Here is a 26,105-nt window from a genome sequence, read left to right on the forward strand (position 1 = left end):
TAGAACACAATGTCTTATTAATATGTTCTTCTTCAAGTCACACAGACTTATTATCTAAATATATTTGTAGTATTTTAAAGTACTTTCATGTTAAAATTTTATGTAATCTTTGACAATTCTCAACTCCTGTATGAAACATATTTATATATTTATTTATCCATCCTTCAGCTCAAACTGCATAAAAATCCTTCACTAGTAGGTTCTCTATTTCCTGAAGTATTTACTGAGCTGGATGTGGTGGCACACTCTATAATCCCATTACTTGGGAGGCAGAGGCAGGTGGATTGCTGTGAGTTTGGGGCCAGCCTGGTCTACAAAGTGAGTCCAGGATGGCCAAGGCTAAACAGAGAAACCCTGTCTCGAAAAACCAAAAAAAAAAAACCCAGACTATCAAGCAAGCATAGGGGTAAAATGATATTTTTACAACATGTAAGATCTCAAAAATATACTTCCTATACCCAATACTCGCAAAGAATCCCCCGGAAGTTGGTGAAGGATGCTTCTAGGCTGAGAGCAGCACCAGGAAGAAAACCCTACGGGTTGATGGAAGAGGAGACTGATGTTTCTGAATAGCCTGGGGATGACTGACCAGCACTATGTACCAGAACTTTCTGTGACGATGGGAGTTTTTATATTCACGTTGTCTAACACTGTAACCACAAGCTTCAGATATGCAGAAACAACCATCAGGGGTGTGAAGCCATTGTTTTATTGCTCTAGCAAAATGTATTGAACCAATCCCTCCCTGGGGGATATTTAGGCTATCCCTAATTTGTAACGATTGTAAATAGAACTTTAATCACAATACTATGAATTAGGAGTTAAGATCACTTGTTGCTCTTCTAGAGGACCCAGGTCCAGTTCACAGCACCGTATCAGTTGGCTTACAGCTGCCTGTTACTCCAGCTCCAGAGGGTCAAATGGCCTCTTCCTGCCTCTGCAGGAACCACACACATGTCTACATGCACCCAAGATGCACATATACACATAAACAATAAGTCAACTTTTTAAAATGAAAAAATACTATGACATTGTTTCTTAACACTCAATTGGAGGCAGACTGATCTATGTGAGTTCAAGGCCAACCTAATGTACACAGAGACTTCCAGACTAGCCAGAGCTCCACAGTGAGAACCTGTCTTAAATTCAACAGCCATGAGAAAAAAAAAATACAATGAAATGTACAATAAAATCAAACTATTTTAAGTGTGTATCTCTTTCTGTTTTTGATAATTATAGCTACAATGAAGATATAACGCATTCACCATGCTAAGAAAAATTCCCTTATGTCTCACTATGTAGCCCTGGCTATCCTAGAACATATGTAGACTAAACTAGGCTGTTCTTGAACACACAGACAGCCACCTGCCTCTGCCTCCTACGTGCTGGGAGTAAAGGAGTGCACCATTGGGCTAGTCATAGTTTACTTCTTTTAAATTACACAAATATGTCCTTTCATTTGACTTTATTCTGACTTATAAAATTCATACCTATATTTGCCTGTATTTGTTGTTTCTTTTTATTGCAGGTTACAATTCATTTTCCAAAGACACCATAAATTTGCTTGTTCTCTGATGTACTGGTGACATCTGGGTTGACTCCAGTTTGGAGACATTGCAAATACAATGTGCACATGCAAGCCTTTATGTGAGTATGTGTTTTCCCTCCCCTTCTTAAACACCAGGAGCAAGCGCTGCAGCACCACATAGTCAGTGCATGTTTAAGAACACTTGATGCCCACAAAGCACCCAGACACTATTATTTTGGCCTTTTGTTTTCTTCAATATACTTCAGCTATGTTTCTCTTGATGTACAATACAAATCCACTGAACTATGAACAGTCTCTTATCTGCTAAACCTATCTAATGATATTTTAAAGCTGCAAATACGGTATTTTCCAGATTTACAGTTCATTTTGTGACTCTCTCCTTAAAAAACAAAACAAGGCCAGGCAGTGATAGCACACACCTTTAATTCTAGCACTTTGGGAGACAGAGGCAGATGGATCTCTGAGTTCAGGCCAACCTGGTCTACAGAGCAAGTTTCAGGACAGCCAAGGCTACCCAGAAAACTGTCTCAAAAAAATCAAACTATCAAAACAAACACTTTTTATATTTCTCCTCCTCGTTATACTCATGTTTTTCTTTAAATCTGTAGCTTTCTTTTCATTTATCTTACTGAGATCTAATCTGAATAAAATAAGGACCATCTGTGAGTTTGGATAAACATTAACAGCCCAAATCAGTTCTGTTAGCCAACCTTTTGTACTTAAGCCTCAGACCAAGTTTTCTTTTTTTCTTTCTTTCTTTTTTTTTTTTTTTTGTTTTTTTTTTTTTTTTTTTTTTTTTCAAGACAGGGTCTCTCTGTTAGTCTTGGCTGTCCTGGACTTGTTTTGTAGACCAGGCTGGCCTTGAACTCACAGCAATCCGCCTGCCTCTGCCTCCTGAGTGCTGGGATTAAAGGTATGTGCCACCACACCTGGCAAACCAAGTTTTCTAATTTATTTTCTGTCTCCTCTACAGTTTTCTTTGCAAAATACTGTGTAAGAGATCAACTTCTTCTCATGTGTCCATGTAAGGAGCTCCATGGAACTGCTCTCAGGTAAAACTGAGAAAACTGTTTTTAAGAAATTAGTCTCACATGAAGAACATCATGATGGGTGGATTGGGGCCCAGGGGGTCTGCTCAAACTATTGCACTAACCAAGGACAATACAAGTAGTAAACATCAAACCCCTACTCTGATCTACCCAATGGACAGGACATTCTCCATACCTATGTGGAGAGTGGTGACTTTGCCATGAACTCTGGTGCTCCATATTTGACAACCTCCCCTTGGTGGGGAGGCCTGATGGCACTCAAAGAACGAATAAGCAGGTTACTAAGATTAGACTTGATAGCCTATATCCATATAGTAGGGAAGGAAGTCCCCCTTGGTCATAGACCTAGGGGAAGGAAATAGGATGAAAGTGGGAGGGAGGGAAGAACAGGAGGATACAAGTGATGGGATAACAATTGAGTTGTAATCTGAATAAATTAACTAAAAAAAGCAAAAAGAAATTAGTCTTGAGATAGGCATAGTAGCACACGCCTTTAATCCCAGCACTCTGGAGGCAGAGGCAGGTGGATCACTATGAGTTCGAGGCCAGCCTGTTCTACAAAGTGAGTCCAGGACAGCCAAGGTGACACAAAGAAACCCTGTCTCGAAAAACCAAAGAAAGAAAGAAACAAACAAACAAACGAAATAAAGTAGTCTCAACTGGGTGGTGGTGGTACACACATTTAATCCCAGCACTTGAAAGGCAGAGGCAGGCAGATCTCTGTGAGCTCAAGGGCAGCCTGGTCTACAGAGTGAGTTCTGGGACAGCCAGAGCTATACAGAGAAACTATGTCTTGAAAAAAGAAAAAAAGGAAGAAATTAGTCTCAATCACACTTGTCACATGCGTGTGATCCTAGCACTCAGAGGCTAAAGCAGGCGAATCACATATTTGATGCCAATTTAGGTTCCATACAAAAACCCTGTATAAAAAAATTAAACTCTCTAGAAGTATCATAAGGCACACAGCAAATGAAGACACTGTTATTTAAGACTAGCTACTAGAAATTGCTAAGAATATGAACAAAAATCAAAAGTATTTGAGTCAAAACCATTTGCTCTACCCTCTGAGCTCAATGAGACTTTGCTCCATTCTATCCCACGACTGACTGACGGAACCAAGAACACAAGGCTCACTCCCCTAAGCTCTAACACTGAGGACAACTGTCAGAGCCAGACAATATCAACATTTACCTTGCCCTCAAATAAGTATCGCTGTTGTAAGTCCCGAGCAAGCACAGGCACACGGCAGCATCTTCCTCCTCTCAGCCAGCCCTCAGGGATGAGCTTTGTGTGCAGCATCGCTGCGGTTCTGCAGGCCTCTCTTGCTCTGGCTTGTAGGCAGCAACTGCTTCCATGATATGAGAGGCAAGTCAGGACAGTCTGACCCTACTGTTCCCACTCTGCCTAGCACTGCTCTGGAGTAAATGTGAAATGCCCTCACAGGCTCATGTGTTTGAGCAGCTGTTTTCCAGCTGGTGGTTTTGCTAGGGAAGGTTCTGGAGTCTGGCTGGCAGAGTTTAGTCACTAGGAGTGGATCACTGCTTCTTTATCCATCAAGATGTAAGGAGCTGCAGAGTCTCACACCATCACAGACTACAGCCATGGACATGTCAAGCCAAAACAACCCTCAGCTCCCTGAAGTTGTCTTCACTAGCAGCTGCCCCAGCCATGAGAACTACTGCCCACTACAGCATCTGAAGCACCCTGCTACTCAGGGAAACAGTGCCATCCTCACCCCTAGCCCACAACTGTGAGTCAGAGACTGTTTTCAAGGAAGTTAAATAACAGCTGAAAAGAGATCAGTCGCTTATTGGAGATACAGGTAAGGTGCTTCTTTCATGGGAAAGAATCAGGAAGCAGGTCATTTTTTCTGGGGTCAGAGCAATTTTCAAACATAAAACCCCAGAAACACCCCTTCCTTCAAATGAGTTCAACCATGACTGAACTAAACTAGCAACTTGTGATTGGGGGTTGGGGGGCACTTTTGAAAACAGTGAATCGATCACCAGCAGTTAGATGAGCACATTTAAGCCCTGTGCATGGTGTTGTAAAGAGACAGAAGAAGCCATATGAAACTCTTCTCATCCCAGTACACCTTTAATCTTAGTGCTTAGGAGGCAAAGACAGGCAGATCTTTGAATGTGAGAGCAGCTTGGTTTTCATGGAAAGTTCTAGGCCAGCCAACAGCACATAGTGAGACTATATCTAAAAACAAACACATAAAACAGACACCGCACTATCATCCCAGAGTGACTATGAACAAACCCAGGGTGGAATCCCTGAGTAGCAACGTCCTGCAGTCCTGCAGATGAAAAGTCAATTTGATTACAATAATCTAGCCAATCATTCAACTATTAAACAGCAATAATTAGCCATAAGAAGCAGGGAAAAGACCAGAACTCCAGTTGCTACTTTATCTAAAAGGTCAAATTTCTATCCCTGGGTTCATGTATAAGTTTGTTTGTTTTTCAAGACAGGATTTCTCTGTATAGCCCTGGCTGTCCTAGAACTCACTTTGTAGACCAGACTGGCCTCGAACTCACAGAAATCTACCTATGTCTGCCTCTCAAATGTGTGCCACCATGTCCAGTGTGGTTTTGTTTATATAAACAAGTTTTTAAAATAAAAATAAATTTTAATAAAAAACGTTGCTAGAATACATAGAAACTCTATGTATAGCTATATGAATGTGTATATTAAGTTGAGTGTTATTGTAAATAAATAAAAATGTGTCATAATGCTAAAATATTTATAATGCTAAAATGTTAAAGTAAACTAATTGATCATCAATTGATGTGAGTTTGAGGCCTGTCTGGTCTACAGAGTGAGTTCCAAGACAGCCAGAGCTGTTACACAGAGAAACCCTATCTCAAAACACAAATAAATAAATATTTAGGCTAGTCTAAATGTAGTGTGCCAATCAACAGTCTGCAGTGGGGTGAAGTAACAGGGGCTTTCACAGTCACTCACCCCTCAGTTACTGACTCACAGAGAGCAACTTACAGCCTGGCGAACGTCTTTGTGGAATGGAAGTAAGCCATTCTAAAATGTACCATAAATACTCAGTACTGTGCTGTAACTGCCTGTACAGTGATACCCTTTCTAGGTTTGCAGCCTGTGACAATAGGTTATAGCATGATGTTTAGGTATGTTATAGGCGACCTCATCTAGGTTTGTGGAAGTACATTCTGTGACATTCATACAACAGTGACGTCACCTAAACAAATGTATGCCCATCTTTCAGCAATGTATACAGCTATACTTAATCAAGAACCCCACTCATTTCAAAAACCAAAGAAAACAAAGAGTACTGCTAAAACTGCTCTTGAATTCAATTTTCAAAAGCAGTATTAATGCATATTTTTATTTCTTTTATTAAATGAATAAAAAATAAATTGTATAAAATAATATGTATATTGTAGTTTCATTTATAACACAAATAGGTCTAATATCTTTTGCCTGTACTGACAAGTGTCAATTAGAGAAGGTAACCATCATGTTCAGTAAGCTGAGCCCGAAAAGTTAAATGTCGATTATTTTCTCTCCAATGCAAACCATGCATGGCAGGAAAGCAGATGGGAAGCTAGCTGGAGGAGTGAGCCCAGCGGGAAGACTAAGGGGGCCAAAGGAGGATAACAGGGTGGAAACTAGCAAAACACAAGGAAAAGCATTTATTAAAAGTCCCAGTGAAACCTGGTATTTTGTATGCTAACTAAAATTAATAAGAAAAGAGGCACTGGGAGCTGGGAAGACAGCTCAGCAGGCAAAGTGCTTGTGTGAGGACATGTGTGTTCTAATCCCCAGAATCCATGCAAAGCCCATACCTGTTAGCCCAGAACCCATGCGGCCACACCTGCTATCCCAGAACTCCTGCGGTGTTTGAGAAAATTCCCAGAAGTTTGTGAACCACTGGCCTTCTGTACACAGCATCAAATGACAAGAGACCCCACTTCAAACTAAGCAGAAAACTGATACCCAATATTGTCCTTGACCCCTCACCAAAGTGCCATGGCACACATGAACACACACTGTACACACACATACACACAGAACAGACAGTAAAGAAAAGAGGCACTGGGAAGAAAGTTGCACTTAGCTAGGAAAATGGTTATGGCTACAAAAGTAAAGTAGTAACAATAACAATGGTTGTACTTTTAACATTAACCAGTATAATATATAAAACAATAACACAAAAAGAGGAAGAGTACTGGAGCTATGTAAGGCTAACACTGAAATATCACACTGGAATTAAACTAGTATGTAGTTGAAAATGACATTGATAAATTGTATACACATATACACACATATATGTGTGTTTTACGTATTTTCTGTATAGGTTAGCATGTATAAACTCTAAAGAACCCATTAAAAATAACCCAAAATATACTGATAATCATAAAATAAATTTAAATGTTTCAATTACTTCATGCAAAGAAAAATAGTAAAGAAGAAATAAATGAGGAAAAAGATATTAAAACACACAGGAAAAATTAAAACAGCAATTATAACTACAACTGTATTAATGCTAGTATTAAATGCAACTGGATTAAACTATCAATAAACAGAGGCTGTTGCTGGAGATAATGAAGGGAATTTTATGACGATAAAAGGGTCAATCCATTAAACAAATGCACATGCCCAATAAAAGGATATAAAATCAAACAGGCACTAGACGTGGTGGCGCACGCCTTTAATCCCAGCACTGAAGAGGCAGAGACAGGTGGGTCGCTGTGAGTTCGAGGCAGCCTGGTCTACAAAGTGAGTCCAGGACAGCCAAGGCTACACAGAGAAACCCTGTCTAGAAAAACCAACAAAACAAAACAAAATAAAACAAAAACAGGCAATTGAACAATAATATTCATAGACCTCAAATCACTAAGCAACTGAAGAAAAAAAAAATGCCACATCATAATCCAACAAGACATCTTCCAGCATAAACTGTAAATTTGATAATTTTTTAAAACAAATTTTGGTAAATATTTTAAAATAGAAATAAAAAAGCAGTTCTCTTACTGCATTAGAATGAAATAAGAAACCAATAAAGAAAAAAAATTGGGACACTAAAAACTGTGTGGGCATTAACTTCAGTGAAGGCATGGATGGCACCATGTGCCTGTAATCCCAGTACCTGAGAGGCTAAGGAAAAAAATTATGAGCTTCAGGCCATTTTGGGTTACATAGTAAATTATAGACCAGCTTGGCCTACATAGTGCCAATCAGTCTTATATAGAAAATAAACCAAGTCGGGCATGGAGGTGCATGCTTTTAATCGCAGTTGGAAAGCAAAGGCAGACAGATCACAGAGTTCAAGGCCAGCCTGGTCTACAGAGTGAATTCCAGGACAGCAAGGGCTACACAGAGAAACCCTGTCTCGAAAACAAAGAAAGAAAGAAACAATCAGATTAGACAGATGACTCAGCAGGTAACGATGCTTGCCTTCAAGCCTGATGACCTAAGTGTGATCCTTGGAACACACATGCTAGAAGGAGAAAATTGAATCCCACAAGTTGTCTTCTGACCATTAAACACACATGCGCGCGCGCGCGCGCGCACACACACACACACACACCAGATGAATGTAAAAAATTAAAATATAAACAAACAAACAAAGCTGGAGATATAGCTCATAGTAGAATACTTGCCCAGCATGCTGAAGTCCCTGGATTCCATTCCCGGTACTGCAAAAAAAACAAACAAGAAGTAATCAGCATATCCCTTTACAGTGAGTCTGATTCGCCTTTCTAAACTCTTCCCAGATCTATGTACCCACCCCGCTTCCCTTCCTACCCAACTTCGTCTCTTTTTTCCCCCATCAAAGGCCATTTGTGTTGCCCAGATCTGCAATCAACATACCCTTAAGTATTCAAATATATCACAGAGAAAGCAGAAAACACTGTGAACCAAAGTAAAAGAAACACAACAGAACACACACAGCTAACACATGGCTCATAGGGAAATTTACAGCTGCACACGCAACAGAAATCTCATGCCTTTAATGTATAAGTGTATGACCCACCAAAATGTGCCTGTCATTTTATCTTTTTAATTAATTGTTTTACATAGATATTTATATTATTACACTTATATACAATAAACTACCTACAGCAAGAAGAACCATGAAACAATCGGGAATTATATCTATGTTACATTCATAGTGTTCGTTTTATTTTTTATCACAAGAGACAACAGAAAGGCGAACAAAGCCAGGTGCAGGCTAAGGGTGGCTCCGGTGACACACAGCCACACAGCTGTTATGACAAACCAAACTGATCAAACCTGAGACCACCTGACAAAGTCTATCTTTTCCTTTGTCAGCAGACGGCCTGAATCTCACGCAATCAACGCTGTCTCCTAGTCCCTCACCCCCTTTCTTCCTAGTAAAATTTTTTCCTGATGGTTTGTTCTCTGTGTCTCAGTCATTTCTGTAATTGCTGTATTGATCAAAGTCTCCTTGTGCCCAATGCGATCCTAGTAACCCTGCAGGGAGGCACGGGGACATCAATGCGATCCTAGTAACCCTGCAGGGAGGCACGGGGACATCAATGCGATCCTAGTAACCCTGCAGGGAGGCACAGGGACATCAAAAGCTGCTCAACATGCAACCCCAAACATCACCTCCAACCATAACAAAGCAGTTGCCTGGGTCTTCCCTTCTCCAGCGTGACCATAACCAGTAAGCTGTCTCTGGACATCACTGAGTCTGTCAGTTCTTCCATCCTGTGGGCAGAAACCTCCTCTCCTTTACGCTTTCTGACACTTGTATGTGGTAGTTGGACAGTGGAATCGTCCATCACTGGGACCTGGTGAAGGTTATAGACTATAGCCATGTCTGAGTTCCAGGGTTTAAGTTCCTCTCATCTTCTTGTCTCACCCCTCATCTAAGACTCTGGGCCTGTGAGAAGACCTCCATGGGGCCAGCCATCCTAGGTCGAAAATCACCAAAAGTGGTTACTATGTCATCTGACAGGTTCAAGTCTTCTGTCCTGTGTTTTGTTGTTGCTTATTTAGTGTGGTTTATTTTCCCTTTTCTCTTCTTCCCTTCTTTCCACACTGCTGCCATCTGCCTTGGAACCCACTGTCTGCGTCCCTACCCTCTGTACTTTCTTTGAGGAAAAGAATGCCTTGATTATATTCTGATGGTGGGAAAGACTCCCTTCCAAACTAGGCCATTCTTACTGTACACGGCACCACCAACTCAGATACACTTGCATGCTCTCGCCATAAAGCGCCTACTGTTTCCTCAAACACCTTATTTGTTGTTTTAACCTAGTACATAAATTGGATCGTGATTTGGGTTTTGATTAGAACTAGCATGAAAATTAGCGTCTATGGGGCTGGAGAGATGGCTCAGCCATTAAAGGTTAGGCTCACAACCAAAATCATGTGTGGACTGGGAGGATGGCTCAGTGAATAAACTGCTTTCTGCACAAGTACTCAACTGAAGTTCAGATCCTCAAAACCCATGTAAAAGCTAGGCAGGCAGGGTGGCCCAGCTGTAATCCCAGTTCCTGGGAGGCTGACGGGAAATCCCCTGAGCCAACTAGCTAGCTAGACTGGCCGGTCAGCAATCTTTGAGTGCAACTGAAAACTCTTGCCTCAGTCAATAAAATGTAGAGCAACTGAAGAGACATACATCAACCCTGGACACACCCACACCACTGTGCTGGCTAGATTTTAGGACAGCTTGATACAAGCTAGAGTCATCTGAGAGTAGAGAACTCCAAAGCCTTCATCAGCTCGGGCTGTGGGCAGGCCTGCAGGGCATTTTTTAAATTAGTGATTGATGTAGGAGGGCCCAGCCCATTGTGGGTGGTGCCACGCCTGGGCTGGTGGGCCTGGGTTCTTTCTACAACAAAGTAGGCACAGCTGAGGGCAGTGGCCTATGCTGTAATTCCAGCACTAGGGGAGGCAGATGAATCTCTGTGAGTTCGAGGCCATCCTGGTCTACAAAGTGAGTCCAGGACAGCAAGGGCTACACAGAGAAACCCTGTCTCAAAAAAGAGAGAGAGAGAGAGAGAGAGAGAGAGAGAGAGAGAGGAGGAGAGGAGAGAAGAGAGGAGAGGAGAGGAGAGAGAGAGAGAGAGAGGAGAACAAGGGGGAGCAGGCCAGTAAGCAGCACCTCCTCAGGACCTCTGCACCATCTCCTGCCTTCATGTTCCCGCCCTGTTTGAGTTCTCTCCCTGACTACCTTTGATGATGAACTGTGATATGAATTGAAATAAACCCTTTTCTCCTCAGGTTGCTTTTAGTCACGGTGTTTCACAACAGCTGGAACCCTAAGAATCTGACACATACGTGAACATACATATATACACCCACTCTTTACCTGTTCAATTTCCTTAAAACTAGAGAGCCAGGATAGATTCCTTTACAGATCCAGGCTGCACTGTCTCAGACTACCCATGACGTATTGTTACAGATCCATAAGCCTAGCTTGTCTGTGTGTGTGTGTGTGTGTGCGTGCGTGCGTGCGTGCGTGCGTGCGTGCGTGCGTGCGTGTGTGTGTGGTAGGTAGGGTTTTATATTACATTCCAGGACCACTTACTGTTAGGCACTAGATTTATAGGAATACTAAGTATGGAGGCTCTAAAAATATTCCAAAGGATTCTTTCTCTAAAGAAAAAGAAGATAGTTGTCTTTGGCCTCAATATGGTTGTTTTGTTTATTTGACTGGTTGTTTTGATTTGGAAATGTATGTAGCCCTGGCTGACCTGGAATCCAATATGCAAAGCAGGCTGGCCTCAAACTCATCGCTCCGTCTGTCCCTATCTCCCAATGTGTTTGCATGTGACGGCATACGTCATCAGACTTGGCTCAGTATACTCTTACTATGCAGCCTTTTAATGGCTTTCTAAATTCTAATGCCATTTTATATCTGAACTGCTGTTGCAAGAGACAAGAAAAGTAGGAAATTGGTACACATAGACCTATGTTCAGTTATCCAAGATTCAAATATTAAAAAAAAAAAAATCCTACAGCATCTATACAGCCTACAGTTGTCATTACAAATAAAACAACCCTTCTTTGAGAAGAAATAGGCACTATATTCTATATGACACCCCCTATGCGCAAACCTCATGGCTGGATTCAGGGTCTCCTGACACCCTCTCTCCTTAGTGCTTTCTCTACTACCACCACTTCCACGTGGCACCAGACCCCTTCTGCCTTGCTATGCTCCTCAGGAAGCTAGCCTTTACTTCTCCTATGGGACTCTTGCACAAAGCTGGAACCTACTTGAAAGTTTAGCATTAACAGACACAGCTAACTAGAGAGGTGGGTGGCTTTCATTAGAGTGTATGTCTTCTTCCCCATTTCAGATTTGGACATGAAACTGTAAGCAAGACCCCAGGTAAATGTTTTCTGTTATAATCTGCCTTGGTTATGGAGTTTCTTCACAGCATAGAATAGTAACTAAGATACAGGCAAAAACAAAAACAAACCCTAAAGGGGATTGCAGTTGTGAATGATGCCCACAGGGAACAAACGGAACCATCTCCTTACCTGTCTTGCCAAGGGTATAAAGAAGTGGATAATGAAGCTAACGTGTTACAAGGCCTAGAAGATTAGTCAAAAAAGGGATGAAAACCCAACTCTGTTGTTTTTTCTGGTTTTCTGAGATAGGGTTTCCCTGTGTAGCCCTTGCAATCCTGGAACTCACTCTGTAGACCAGGCTGGCCTCAAACTCAGATTTGCCTGCTTCTGTCTCCCAAGAGCTGGAATTAAAGGCATGTAACACCATGCTTAGCTATTTTTCTTTTAAAAATTATTTATTGTGTCATTCTCCATGTAGGCGAAATCATTTGACTCTTTGTTGATACTGGGTGTGTCTGGTTATTCTGTTCTGATGTTCCACTGGGCCTTTTATCAGACCAGAGTACTCTGTATGCTAGACTGTCACCTTTTCTCTCGCTTGTGGAACTGGTACCCAGACAACAGGCCACCATCACCACCACACTGTATAGCTGACACTGGCCTTGAACTCTTGATTCTCCTGATTAAACCTCACAGCTGGGGTCACAGGTGTGTGCCACCATGCCTTGATTCCAGATCAATTTCTTCCTTTTTTCTTTCTTTCTTTCTTTCTTTTTTTCCTTTTTTTTGAGACAGGGTTTCTCTGTGCAGCCTCAGCTGTCCTGGACTCACTTTGTAGACCAGGCTGGCCTGGAACTCACAGTGATCCACCTGCCTCTGCCTCCCAAGTGCTGGCATTAAAGGTGTGCGCCACCATGCCTGGCCTCCAGATCAATTTCTTTATGGAGTTTTTTTTTTTATGTCCTGGAACATACCACCCTTTGTTAGGAAGGGATCTATTGATTAAATGAGAAAGACACAGTTCACTGACTGGAAGCCAAATTTGGAGGTGCCCCCAGAACAGGGTATTCATTTGCTTTTTAAACAGGAAAAGCTTCTCCTCTTACTATCTTTCAAGGAGTATTGGGTTTAGTCATAACCCCAGGGCATGCTATTAATTATTCCCTGGTCAGATCAAATTAAAACTGTGGGTCCAATATTCTTAGAAAAGGTAATTCCCCTTAAATCCAAATGTCCTTGTGAAATACAGACTCTACTACAAGAATTCTTGGCTACTGGCTTACTCAAGCGTGCCTGTCTCCAGCCTGACGCTCAGCAGCCCACGCAGGAGCCACCACCATGCGCAGGGTCTTAGGGTGAAGTTGTTGTTCGTGTTTGTTTTTATGGTCCTGAAATTCTAGACTCCACTCAAGGGCCAACTAAATATTTTACTGTTTTAATTTTAAACTACACCTGCTTTATATACCATTTTACCCAGATACATGACATCTTTATTTTTAAATGGAGGAACTCCAAATCTCAAGAAGCTATTCAGTATACCTGGATGGTGTTGCCTTAGGGACTGAGGGACAGTCCACTCGTTTGGTAATGCATTAGTCCAAGACCTAGTAACATTACAACTTTACAATGGAATCCTGTTTAAATACAGTGATAATGGGTTATTGATATGCCACAAGACAGATCAGACTACTATATCATAGAAACTTTTTCTTTCTTCTTCATGTGTCTGTGACTGTGTGTGTAACATGTTTGTATGTGTGCATGCATGTGTGAGCGGAGGGCAGACAAATAGACAGACAGACAGACATGTAGACAAAGACAGAGTCACTCTGTAGCAATGGCTGACCTAAAACTTGCTATGTAGATCAGGCTGGCCTTAAATCTGTTTCTTCCTCTGTCTCCCAAGTGCTGATGTTATGGGTATGGCCACTACACCAGGACACCATAATCACTTTAAATTTCCTTGCTGATGACCTTTCATAAAGTCCAACATGTAGGATTCTCACCCTAGAAGCCTGTACACTGTTCCCCAGTGGAAAGCAGGCTAACATTGTGTTGTTTAACCCCAAGCCTACGAGACATCTTTGAGGGTTTCTAGGCATAAAAAGTTTTTGCTAAATATGGTCCCTAAATTATATCCTACTAGTGAGAAGCATTAAAGGGAGAATCAAGAAAGCCTCTCTTCTGGCAAAGACCATCAAAGGCATTTGACCAACTGAAGACCAAACTAAGTTGTATACTACCACTTCCAGTCTCCCTAATTCTTAAAAATTTTTGTGCTTTCTATATATGGTTTGTTTGTTTGTTTGTTTGTTTGTTTTTACAAGACAGCTCTTCTATGTGTAGCCCTGGCTGTTCTGGACTCTCTTTGTAGACCAGGCTGGCCTCGAACTCACAGAGATCTGCCTGCCTCTGCCTCCCCAGTGCTGGAATTGCAGGGGTGCACCACCATGCCCAGCTGCCTTCTATATATGGAATGCCAGGTTTGGCTTTTGGGATTTTAGCTTATAAATCATGACACATTCCAAGACCAACGGCCTATTCACTATAAACAACTACACTGGTAGCCCAGTGATAGTCAAGCTACTTCAGTGCAGCAGCTACAACTACTCTGCTGGTTTACAAGGCTTAGAAATTAACGTTATGGTAACATGTGAAGTTCAGAACTTTGCCAAGCTCAGAGACTTTCAGAAATCAAGGGGCATCACCAACTTACCAAAAAACTGACAACACATCAAGCTCTACATGTGCCTTAAACTTGATATTCAACTACCCTGCTCCCAACTTCAACTCCTTTGCATTATCAATATATAGAGATCATTAAATAAACCTTTCCAGCCAATCATACTTAAAAATGTGTGTCTGGATAGCTCCAAGGCTGAAAGTGTACAGATGGCAGCAGTTTGATAGAAGCAGTGAAAGGGGTGGGTTGATGCAGTGGCTGGCTGTCATGATACCATAGAAGCAAATGCCCTTCCTCCTTATGCCTTGGCCCCCTAAGCAGAGCTCCACCACCCTTACTCAGGTCCTACAACTAGGGTGAGAAAAGATCCTAAGTAGCTGCACAGACAGGATGTAAGGAGTCCTAGTACTGCATGTCCATGATTTCTAGATGTTAATGGATGAAAATTTTCCATCAGTACATCTCCCTTCACAAGTGAAAGAACTTACTTACTACAGGAGACAGGAGCAGGATAGCTTCTTAGCAGGCCAAGGTAATAGTATGTATGACGTGCAAAGCATGTAGCTAAAGCCCAAGCTCTCACATAGGATCCCACACAACCACATAAACAAACAATCTGAGTTCCAGCCTCTCCTGACTAATCAAAATGCCAAATGCCTCTTGGTCAGAGTGCTGGGATTACAGGCATGAGCCACCATGCGTCGTGGTGCCATTCTTAACAGGAATTCAAAACACATCCCAGAGATCAATTTTGCTCAAACATCCCTTGGCATCATTATTTTTTTTTTTTGTAACATTCTAAAGACAATCACCTATATTCTATCTTGAACAAAAGTATATGTGCATGTATGTAGATGGATAGACAGACAGACAGGCAGGCAATGTGTATGTATGCATGTAGTGGACATGAGCAGAGCTGGCAATGGGGAGCTGACCCCTTCACAAGGCAGCCAGATTTATCAAGTAGTTGTCATTATTAAAAGGCCATCTTCAGGCTGGAGAGACGGACACTGTCTGCTCTTCCAAAGGTCCTGAGTTCAATTCCTAGCAACCACATGGTGGTTCACAACCATCTATACTGAGATCTGGTGCCCTCTACTGGCGTGCAAGCTAATATGCAGGCAGAATACTATAAATAATAGATAAATAAATCTTTTTAAAATTATTTTTTAAAAAAGGCATCCTCATGAGATGAGAAAACTGGAAGTTTCTGAAAAATGATTTGATAATATTCATTCAAGAGCTATATAAATTTCAAAACTATGTAAATCTCACTCCTGCTACTGTGTACCCAATACAAAGTAAGGAAAGGACACCTGCGAGATGTTTATTACAATGCCATTTATAGTAATAGTATTGGACTAGAGAGATGGCTCAGCTATTAAGAGCACTGTCTACTCTTTCAGAGGTCCTGAGTTCAATTCCCAGCAACCACATGGTGGCTCACAACTATCTACATTGGGATCTGATGTCTTTTTCTGGTGTGCAGGTGTACATGCAGATAGAGCACTCGTATGCCTAAAATAAAATATAATCGCACTACCAGTCAGCTCTCTGTCCCTAAGAAATAGTTGATTCTGATTCACAGCTTTGGAGGCTCTGGTCCCTGACTGATTGGCCCCACTGCTTTGGCCTGTAATAAGGCAGTAAGAACATCACAGTGGGAGCATGTGTCTAGACAAACTGCTCACTTCATCCCCTGGAAGCAAAAAAGAGAATGAAGAAGCTAACTTTCTTTTTTCTTTCATTCTTCCTCTTTTTTAAAGATTTATTTATTATGCATACAGTATTCTGTCTACACTTGCATACCAGAAGAGGGCACCAGATCTCATTATAGATGGTTGTGTGCCACTGTGTGGTTGCTGGGAATTGAACTCACAACCTCTGGAAGAGCAGCCAGTGCTCTGAACCTCTGAGCCACCTCTCCAGCCCAAAGAAGCTAACTTTTAAAGATTGCTTCAGTGATGCACAGACATCCTACTAGGCTCCAGTTCTTAAAAGGTTTCAATAAGTTCACAATAGTGCCTGCCTGGGAACCAAGACTTTAAAATGTACAGCACTGGAGAAATTCAACATTTAAGTATGACAACTAAATATTTAAAAATAGAGAAACAGCAGGAACCTAAGTAAGGCAAACGTCATTCAACTTCACATATAAAGGCTAGAGTAGGAAATATTTATAAAATTAGTGCTAAAAATATAAAATTATATATACCATGATTGAAATAATATACAAATAAGTCTATCCATTGGAAAACACTGGAAAGGATGGGACATACAGAAGTAAAATTTGTATTGATAGGACAGTTGAAAGAGCTGAAATTTTAAATTACTTTAATGTTGTTAATTGTCCTTTCAGGCTGTGGATATAGTTCATGGTAGAACATAAGCCTAGCAGGTATAAGGCATGGATTCAATTCTTACCACCCCAAAACAGCCAAAGAGTTCTATTGAACCAACATCAACCTCTTCCCTACCTCTGCTCTGCTCACAACTGCAATTTTTGTACACTGTATCTTTACACCCCCTGCAACCACACAAACATTACAATCTGAAGTATCTGAAGATGATAGTTACCATCTTAGTCCCTTCAGTCTCTGGCACTCTGACAGACTGGATATTAGAGAGAGCCAGTGAGGATCTGAGGGTGTCACTCACCGGGAAAGGCTCACACGGCCTGAGTCAGCAGTCTCAACGGAGCCAGGCTTGAGAAATATTTCAGAGCAGAGCAGAAGGATATGGGAAATAAGGAGAAAATGGAGGCTGATCATGTTGGGCAGGCTGTCTCAAAGAGTGACAGTGCCACAGACAATGAGCATAAGAGGAAAATGATGTCTGGGCAGAAGTTGAAATTTTCTTTGAAGAGTAAGATGAGGGACCTATAGGAAATACAAGTCTGCATACTGATGAGACTATGAAGAACCTATACGCATTCTGGTGATAAGAATAAGAATGGCCCCCATAGGTTCATACACCTGAAATGCTCAATTAGGAGGTATGGCCTTGTTGGGAGAAGTTGTTCAAAGCCACTGGGGGTGGGCTTTGATGTTTCAAAGGCCCATGTTGCGCCCAGAGTCCTCTCCGCCTATAGATCAGGATGTTGCTCTTGCCGATTGTCCCAGGGCCTGCCTGTCAAGATGATAATGGACTAAACATCTGAAACTATAAGCCAGTCCAATGAAATGCTTTTTTTTTCCCCTTTGGTTTTGGTTTTTCTTTTTTCTTTTCTTTTTTTTTTTTCTTTAAAGATTTTATTTATTATTATATGTACACAGTGTTCTGTCTGCATGTATACCTGCAGGCCAGAAGAGGGCATCAGATCATATTATAGATGGTTGTGAGCCACCATGTGGTTGCTGGGAATTGAACTCAGGACCTCTGGAAGAGCAGCCAGTGCTCTTAACCTCTGAGCCATCTCTCCAGCCCCAGTTTTGGTTTTTTAAGACAGAGTTTCTCTGTGTAGCCTTGACTGTCCTGGACTAGCTTTGTGGACCAGGCTGACCTCGAACTCACAGCAATCTGCCTGCCTCTGCCTCCCAAGTGCTGGGATTAAAGGTATGCACCACCAGGCCCGGCCTAATGCTTTCTTTTTTTTTAATAGTTGCCTTGGTCATGGTGTCTCTTCACAGTGAGTAAGATGTCTGTACATCGATGGGAAGGCCAGAGGTCTCTCTGCCTTTAGATTAGGATATAGGCCTCAGCACTGTTCCAGTGCTGGCAGCCATGCTCCCTGCCATGAATATGGACTAAGCTTCTAGAACTGTAAGCAAGCCCCCAGCTAAATGCTTTCTTTTATAAGCTTCTCTTTACAGAGACACAAGACGGTCTCTTCACAGCAACAGAACAGTGGCTGAGACAAAGCCTAACATTAGAACACTCTTTTGCATGTGTACTAGTAAGTGTGCATTTAAATGTGGCATGTATCTTTAATCCCAGCACTCAGGATGTAGGGGCAGAGGCAGGTGGACCTTTATAAATTCCAGGCCAGCCAGACTACAGTATCTAAACAAGAGAGACCTTGCTCCAGCGTGAGAGGCTGAAGCATGTCCCCAAGCACCCAGGAACACCTGAAGTCAGGAGCCTGAGATTAGTGTGGGCAACACAGACTGTCTCAAAAAACAAACACAGGGGCAGCCAATCTGAGTATAATGGCACACACACTAAATCCCAACACTAGAGAGGCAAAAGCAGGCAGATTTCCATGAGTTCTAGGGCAGCCTGGTCTATAGAGCAAGTTCCAGGCCAATGAGGCTACACAGCAAGACTGTCCCAATAACAGAAAAAATAAAACAAAACAAAAACCCAAACAAACAGAGTAGGATACAGCAGTGGAAATGAAAGAACCACACACAATAATGACATCACATTCTTGACAGTCAAGTAAAGCGCAGAAACCACAGAGTATTAAGTATGAAAACATTTATATATGTTTACAGACTTGATAGTCTACAGATAGTAAAATTACAAGGAAGAGATGTCAGAGCTATTCAGAGAACTTTTCTCAATTTTTTTGTTTTAAGTAATAAAGGTAAAGGGTCCGTGTATCTATGTGTGTGTGAATGTGTGTATGAATGTGAATACTTTCTAGGAAGAAAAACAATAGAAATATTTAGTGGGAAAATGTCAGTAGGACTCATTAAATTCCCTCAAAGAACTGGATCAGTAGAGAGGGACTGCATCAAGTTTACCACAAAGCCCAGATCCTTCTAAATATAGTTCCCGCTGTCAGGCTGGCCTGTTTACATTTATTTGGCAAAAGAAAAAGGCAATCTAATTTATTTTTTTCCTTTTTGTTTTCTGAAGCGCGGTCCCAGACAGCCCAGGTTGATCTCCAACATATTATGTAACAGAGGCTGGTCATGAACTTCTGTTATTCCTGCATTTTTCCCCTAAGGTTGAAAACATGTACAACCATGCCTGCTCTTTTAAATAATTAGTTAATTTAAAATTATATGTATATTTATAGGAAGAACTCACATTCATACATACATTCACACACATAGAAAGGGATGCGCATCTGAGTACAGGTGTCCATGGAGGCAGGCGGTGACAGACACCCCAAAGAACCTGAACTTACAGGTAGTAGTGAACTACCAGACACGGGTGCTGGAATGAAATCCACACCTTCTGCAAAAGCAGTAAGAGCTCTTGACCACTGAACCATTTCTCCAGTTCCTTAAAAAAAAAAAAGAGAAAAAGAAAAAAGAAAGAAAAGAAATCTTGTCTCAAAAAAAAAAATTTTTTTTTTTTGAGATAGAGATGTAGCAGCCATGGCTTTCATGGAATTCACTATGTAGATCAAGCTAGAGATCCTTCTGCCTCTGCCTCCTCAGTGCTGGAATTAGTGGCATTTGTATCACTCTCAGCTCTAAGATTTTTTTTATTTTACTTTCATTTTATTATTTTTTAAAGATTTATTTATTTCTTATTCTGTATACAGTGTTGTGCCTGCATGTACACCTTCAGGCCAGAAAAGGGCATCAGATCACATTATAGATGGTTGTGAGCCACCGTGTGGTTGCTGGGAATTGAACTCAGGACCTCTGGAAGAACAGTCAATGCTCTTAATCTCTGAGCTATCTCTCCTGCCCTTATTTTTTACTTATTTATTTATTTTGGTTTTTCGAGACAGGGTTTCTCTGTGTAGCCTTGGCTATCCTGGACTCGCTGTGTAGGCCAGGCTGGCCTCGAACTCACAGTGATCCACCTGCCTCTGCCTCCCAAGTGCTGGGATTAAAGGTGTGCGCCACCACACCTGGCTCTAGGTTTTTTAAATTCTAAAACATTCTCATTATTTTCTTAACCATTATTATTATTGGTGTTATTACTACTAACTTTCCATATTAGCCATATCTGCCTTCACATGAAATCAAAACAAAAATATTGTACCAGAATCTAGTTATTTTCATGCCTGACACTATGAAAAAGCTAAGGAAAAACAACAACAACGAAAGCCTTACTGTTTGGTTACGTTTGTCATATTAGTTGAATTGAGACTGGGACCTCCCTTTCAATATACTAAACACAATCCCAAGTCAAGGAGTTGGAAGATACTTTTAGAAGCTACCCAGCATAGTCAGTGATCCATAAACTTTTTGTGCACATGTCTGCTCAGCATGTGAGTGACTGGTACCCACGGAGGCCAGAAGAGGGTGTCAGATCCCCTGGAACTAAAGTTACAGATGGTTGTGAGCTGCCCTGTAGATGCTAGTAATAGAACCTGGGTCCTCTGGAACAGCAGCGGTGCTCTTAACTGCTGAGCCACCTCTCCAGCCCCTATAGCACCCCTTCCCACTCAACAGGCTGAAAATGTTTTTGTTTCAGAACCCTTTACCTACGATGTCAGCACACACAACAAACATTTATCCAGACAACTGACAGGTCACGGTACATCTGTTCCTACAACAGACCAGGGCCATAGCAAGTCCTCAGCTTTAAGTCTGTGCAGAAACAAGGGAGTCAAGGGCTCTCAGCTCTGCCCATCAGCCCCACTGGCTGCAAGCTGGCCAGCCAACCCCTCAGCCCTTCCCAGTGATCAAACTGCAATGCTTGCCATGGCTGTTGGTATCATTCTCTCTCTCTCTCTCTCTCTCTCTCTCTCTCTGATTCAGGTTAATCTGTAAAAATTTTCTTCCCTAACCCCCTCATGACCAGTTACTACAGCAATCAGAGTTGTGCATACTTCTATTATCAGAAACGTAGAATATTTTTAAGTACTAAATATTTTAAGTACTTGAATATGAAAAAACAAAACCATAAATATATAGCTACCTTTAATAAAAATAAAACACACTGAGATTTTTTTTCTATTGCTAGACAATCTTATACAACAACATTTATCTCCTTCTAAAAGACTGTACTTTTTGACTAAAAAGTCCCTGACGTCAGAGACTAGTTTGTTTCAGTTTTCAAGCCTGGCATGCTCCACCAGACTCTGTTACTGTGACATGACCTGAATACAAACTGAAAATGTCACCTGTGTTTAAGGTGAAGCAATGAAGGGTCACTAAACTTGGCCTTACTTGGCTGGGCCAGGCCTCTTCCTCCTCGTCGTGGTCTAGACCCTGATGGGATATCTCAGTAGTGCCATCCTCCTCCACAACACCGTGGTCCCCACTGAGCATTCTGGTGGCATCGGCTGTGACTTTTACTTTCATGCTGTGAAAGCCAGAGGAGACCGAACTCATTCGAAGACTCACTGGCTCCCCATCAAACAGTAGTAAGTGTGAGTTCACCCCTTCTTTAAAACCAGGGGGTTGGTAGTCATGTGGTGTGACTGCAGATAAGACAAACATATTGCAAATTAAGTTAGTGACATCGACACCTCATATACAGTGACACATCTTCCAGATGCCTATAAATCCTTCTACTCAGACGTGACCTCACTTGAGTACATGAGAAGGAATTGACCAAAGGTGTCTACCTACCTGAGTTGTAATAGTGGAGCCTCATAGTAAGAAGAACATCATTGGGCAGGGGCCCTAGGTTCTGCATCAGGACATACAGCTGATGGATCAGCAGGGAACAGGCTTTCTTAATGTCTTCACTGCTTGTCCCACTTTCAAAGCTTGTACTACCGCTACAGTCAGGAAAAATGGCACTTTTCAATCATACATAATATTTACAATGTACTCCAAAACAAAACAGCTTTTGCCTATGTCATCTAATAAATTAAACATCAGGACATGTTATAGACAGTTTTTAAGAGGTAACTTAAAGGAATGATAATACTTTCTGCAATGCATATTCAAAAGATTTCGGAAAAAATAAAAAAGATTTCTGAATAGCAAACACTACTAAAGCATTTTAAATATAATTTTTAAATTTTGGCTTTCAAATAACCACGTCATAATACTGAGAACAATGGATTTGTAATTAGGCGACCGAATCTAGTATCAGCTGTACTGTTAGCCAGGTCAGGTCATTTGCACACATTCTAGGTCAGTTAACCCATTTGTGAGATAAGCTTATAGACATTTCTGCAGCTCTCCAAGCATGAAATCAGTCACTAGCTCTCTGCTTACCTACCATCTGATTCTCTCTCAAAGAAACCCCCTCCTCACTCTTACATGGATCACTAAAGCAGCCATTCTTCTGTGGCTTTCTTTTTTGTCTACATTGCAAGACATTCTCCATGCTACAGCCAAATTAATACTCCCAATAGAAAGGTCTATTTATGTCACCTTCTTGCTTAAAAAACTCTATGACAGCTATCACCTTTAAATAACTACGAGGAATGGTGTATGTGTGACTATTTTTTCACCTCCACTCGCCCCTGCAGCTACTACCCAACTTATTTCAAGCGCATGCATTTGCAGCTATACTGTGCTTTCTGATTCTTTCCTGATGCTACCATAACACCTACCTGGCTCATGTGCCATCTCTTCAAGGAAGTCTTCTGTGTTCTCTACACCTTCCCCCTCAGAAGAATTATCTGTCCCCATATAGACTACAAATGGCTAAAACTCCCATCCTCACAGTACTAGGTTTTGGTCTCCAAATACTCAATAAATATTTGCTGAATTAATAAATGAATAAAATTGCTAGGCTAATTATCTTCTAACTCAAAATCTTCTTTCTCTCCAAAGTTTTTTTTCCCAGTGATTCTCACATTTGGGTGTCTTCAAGGACAAACTACAATGGCAATGTATCTGCAGTCCCTTGAACACTAGCACACGGCACTGAAAAATAACAATCCCAAATAATCACACTGTTAGGTCTTGCTCTGATTTTTGGAGACAGTGAGAACTCACAAAGTAAATAAATATATACTAAGTGGACATTTTAGCTTCTCTATCAAATTCCAATGACTTAAAAGTTTTGTCTACTAGGATTTTTAATCAGCCAGAATGAACGGTTATAGGCATGTAGCTCACGGGGCCCCAGGAAACATCAGAAGGTCACATGCAGGACCCTCCTTTAAGCAGTATTTCTAGAAATTTATTCTATATATTATCTTCTCAGCTCCTTAATATCTAAAAAATTTACCCATTTGCTTTACTGTTTACTGTTGACATATATGTCTCTAAAACAAGCAAACAAACAGAAAGATTAATCTGGTTGCCAAGAATAAACAAACATATATATGTATATATATACATATATATATATATATATTATTGGAGAGTAAAGGCCAAGTGTTTATGTGGGGAAAAAGTTAAAATAATGTCATATGCAGCTGAGCTTTGTAGAGGACAATCTTGCCCATATGTTAAGTTCAAGGTTGGCCTGAGCCACATGAGCTGCTACCTCAGCAAGAAAGTGCTGTGCAACCTGTAAAATAGTATATAACTACAATTTCTGGAACTGGCCTTTCTTCTTATACCTGAGTACTTTCTGCAAGTCTCACAAATGACAGGATAATTAAGGAAGTGAGTATTGGAAAGATGCTCAAGTTCCTCAGGGGAACTACAGAGAAGGCAGCATTTTGCCATATTCCTTTTCAGAATTGTTCCTTTCAGGGTATCTATCGTCCCTGTTTGAAGATGCTTATTAACAGTCTTTTCATGGTATCTACGTCATCTTCTATTCCGCTTCATCAGCAGCCTTAGTTCTCTAGACCTGTTGGTTGATCTGGAACCAGAATTCCTGAGAGAAGAATGCTGCTCATTAACAACCATCTCCATATGCACCAAGGTCTTCCTTGGTCTTGCTATTTGACCCATTACTATATCTAAAAACATGGATTTTAAGACTTGATAGGGCCTTTAAACCCAGCACTTGAAGGCAGAGGCAGGAAGACCTCTGAGTTAGAGGCCAGCCTGGTTTACAGAGCAAATTCCAGGACAGAAACCCTGTCTCAGAAAACAAAACAACAACAACAAAAGACTTGACAAGAAAACACAGTGCATATGAATTTTCCCATACAATGGCACACATAGAAAATGATATGTGTATATGGATAAGCAGATGACAGTGTTTGTGTACATAGGCAAGTAGCCCGGGAGTTTCATGTCCTTCAGGCTGTTTGTATTGAAGATGGAAAGGACCAACATCTTTGCATGCCAGCAGAGCCACTGGATTTATAGCTAGAGATGGTCATATGGGTTCTTTATTTAACATCATGTTGACAGCCTTATTAATATATTTTTATTAAATATATTGCCTTTTCAAGACTTATTATTTTCAGTTATCAGCAGGCATGTGTCTGTATGTGGGCATGTGCACATGTGTACAGGCACCCTCAGAGGCGTGACTCCCGGGAGCTGGAGTTACAGACAATTATAAGCTGCGTGGTGCCGCAGGCCGTCTGGGAGAGTGCTTTCTTTACCACCAAGCCTCTCTCCAGCCTCTTTATTAGTATCATTTTAAGTGCCATAAGACCCACCATTGCCTCTGCTTTTACCAGCTTAATCTACACACGTCAGGCCTTAAAACAATATTATAATTTCTATTCGTAATAATGGGGTCTAATAGTGTTTATGAGAAAATGACAAAAAGATGCAAGACTTTCTGCTGGCCACATAGAAGCTTGTATTTACTGCATTTCTACATATTTCTCATGTTCATTAAACAGTTAGATTCTACCTGTCAAAGTCCATAGTGATTCCCTTTTTTGTGTATTTGAATTTGAATTGGTATATTTCAGTCACTTTCTAGAAAAATGAAGAGAACAGAGAAAAGTTAATTTTAAAACAAAACCAGAGTTTTACCTCATAAAAAGGAGCATTTCGCTGAGTATCTTTTATGCTTCCTCTCTCTGTGTCACGGCATTACTTTACCCCGGAGTGATGGTTCCGGGTATAATGATAATCCCTCTCCTCTCAGCTAACACTAAGCTAGGCAGCAAACATCCCCATCAGGTGTTACCAGTGAGGAATCATTCATTCATGTAATAAATGTTTTATCAAGTGTCTACTTGGAGCTAAACACTGGAGTCACAGTAGTGAACAAGGCAGAAAAGATCTTTTTTCCATAGAGGGGTCAAGAAAGATTTGCCTGAAGACGTGGTGTTTTGAGATGAGCCTCAAGTAGGGTCAGTCATATACAGACCTGTGGGGCAATGACTCAGACACGACAGTAATGCATAAGCTCTGAATTGAGAAGGGATGTATTTTTCAGAATTTAAAAAAAAAAAAAAGGTAACTAGCTGGAAATAAGAGAGATGGCTGTGAAACCTTGCTGACAGTAGTAAGGAGGATTTTATTCTAAGTTCATCAATAGGTAAGGTTCTCTTTGTAGACCTAAGAGTACAGTGTGTTGGTCTGAATAATAAATAATGGTCCTCCCTCACAGGCTCATGTATTTGAATGCTTAGTCACCAGGAAGCGAGTGGAATTATTTGAAAGGATTAGAAGGTGTAGCCTTGTTGGAGGAAGCGTGTTGGTGATGACACCGAGCCCAGTGTCTGTCTGTCCATCTCCCTCACTTCCCTTGTGGCCTATAGACCAGAATGTAGCTATTAACCTCTGATCCAGTGCCTGCCTGTGTGCTGGCATGCTCCTTCCCAAGACAATAGCAGACTAAACCTCTGAAACTGTAACAAGCCCCAGCTCAGTGCTTTTTCTCTTAA

At 41.2% G+C, this 26,105-nt stretch overlaps 1 protein-coding gene across 1 annotated transcript in view; it reads right to left on the bottom strand.

Moving 5' to 3' along the window:
* The window catches only part of Hormad2 (HORMA domain containing 2), a 78,626-nt gene that overhangs the window by 32,389 nt on the left and 20,132 nt on the right, over positions 1-26,105 (bottom strand). The window contains exons 7-11 of the mRNA XM_051165384.1: positions 25,121-25,188; positions 23,047-23,052; positions 22,021-22,172; positions 21,631-21,869; positions 2,691-2,697 (exon numbers count right to left, since the gene is read on the bottom strand). Of these exons, the coding sequence (XP_051021341.1) occupies positions 2,691-2,697; positions 21,631-21,869; positions 22,021-22,172; positions 23,047-23,052; positions 25,121-25,188 (472 nt within the window). The remainder of the gene's footprint in view (positions 1-2,690; positions 2,698-21,630; positions 21,870-22,020; positions 22,173-23,046; positions 23,053-25,120; positions 25,189-26,105) is intronic.

The sequence above is a fragment of the Acomys russatus genome, chromosome 22 (genome assembly GCF_903995435.1).
Source record: "Acomys russatus chromosome 22, mAcoRus1.1, whole genome shotgun sequence".
NCBI classification, from domain to species: domain Eukaryota; kingdom Metazoa; phylum Chordata; class Mammalia; order Rodentia; family Muridae; genus Acomys; species Acomys russatus.